This window comes from Nanorana parkeri, unplaced genomic scaffold (assembly GCF_000935625.1).
Source record: "Nanorana parkeri isolate BGI_ZX_2015 unplaced genomic scaffold, ASM93562v1 scaffold44, whole genome shotgun sequence".
Classification (NCBI taxonomy): domain Eukaryota; kingdom Metazoa; phylum Chordata; class Amphibia; order Anura; family Dicroglossidae; genus Nanorana; species Nanorana parkeri.
The window spans coordinates 1,432,727-1,433,862 of record NW_017306312.1 but is presented as its reverse complement, the minus strand read 5'-3'; the positions used below and the strand labels follow the sequence as shown (position 1 = coordinate 1,433,862).

The 1,136-nt window shown below is 34.9% G+C and overlaps 1 protein-coding gene across 1 annotated transcript in view; it reads right to left on the bottom strand.

Moving 5' to 3' along the window:
- The window catches only part of LOC108800300 (dynein heavy chain 11, axonemal-like), a 321,998-nt gene that overhangs the window by 278,928 nt on the left and 41,934 nt on the right, over positions 1–1,136 (bottom strand). The window contains exons 12-13 of the mRNA XM_018572279.1: positions 388–512; positions 198–245 (exon numbers count right to left, since the gene is read on the bottom strand). Coding sequence (XP_018427781.1) covers positions 198–245; positions 388–512 — 173 coding nt within the window. The remainder of the gene's footprint in view (positions 1–197; positions 246–387; positions 513–1,136) is intronic.

The following is a 1,136-nucleotide window of genomic DNA, read 5'->3' as shown; positions in this document are numbered from 1 at the left end:
TTTGAATTTGTTGCATCAGCCATTTTGTTTTGTTTAACCTGTCTAGAAATTGCTCCTATTAGCAATTCATAGGTGCAATTTTGGTACCGTAATTGTAATATTAAAAATCATCTGGGTAAACTGATCTCCAATGACCAAGTCGGATTCATTCCCTTGAGAGAGGCAGGGGACAACATTCGTAAAATAGCCTTACTTACGCACGTATTACAGAAAGTGCGTTCCTGGGAAGTTCAAGGAAGAAGAGCCTGAAAAAAGACAACAAATGCAGCCACCACATCTAAGGACTGGTTGCTGTAATATATTGTTATATACATTTTTGGTTCAGGTTTAGATTTACTTCAAGGACAGAAAAGTTAACACTGGATTAATACTGCATATGGTACTTACTCATGATTAATGTGCTTGAAGAATGACCTTTGTTTCATCAATCTTTCTCTTAATTCTTGAGACCATTTTAAATTTCCAGCAACAACAGGCATGTTTTTATGGAGCATGTTATTTCCACGTTTAGCCTACAAAATAAAAACAGTTTGTAATTTATATAGCACACCGTGAAGAAGTGTTCAGAGGAGTTGTCCACTTTAACCCACTTCCCTTATGCTGGTATCTCACCTTTTATGAAGGTAGGAAACCAACCTGTTACACAAATGCAACACAATCAATATATATCAACATATGCCACTTACCGTTTCTCTCTGACTGAGATAGATCTTCTTACAAAAGTTGATTTCCATTTCAAACATTGTAAGGAGTTTTGTGTAATTTTTGCAAAACAGAGTATTGATCACAGGTCGTTCTAGTAGGGTTCCAAAAATCTGCAAACCCTAATAGATATAAAGGATGGAAATATTATTGGAACATATGTATAGATACAAATCTAAATTCAAACTTGTATTTATTATATAAAAAGCATGCTTGCTTGTCCCAGGTTTATTGCTGCAAGTTATTTATATAGCAGAGAAATACATCACAGATCTATACAATTAGTAGACGAAGGATATGAATTGACCTAGACATAACAAAAAGTACCGATATCACAGATGGTTCAGTTACTCTAATTGACCACCAATTTTGTAGGATTTGTTGACTTGCTTGAACATATGTACAACCAATAATCCCATGTGCATCGGATTGAC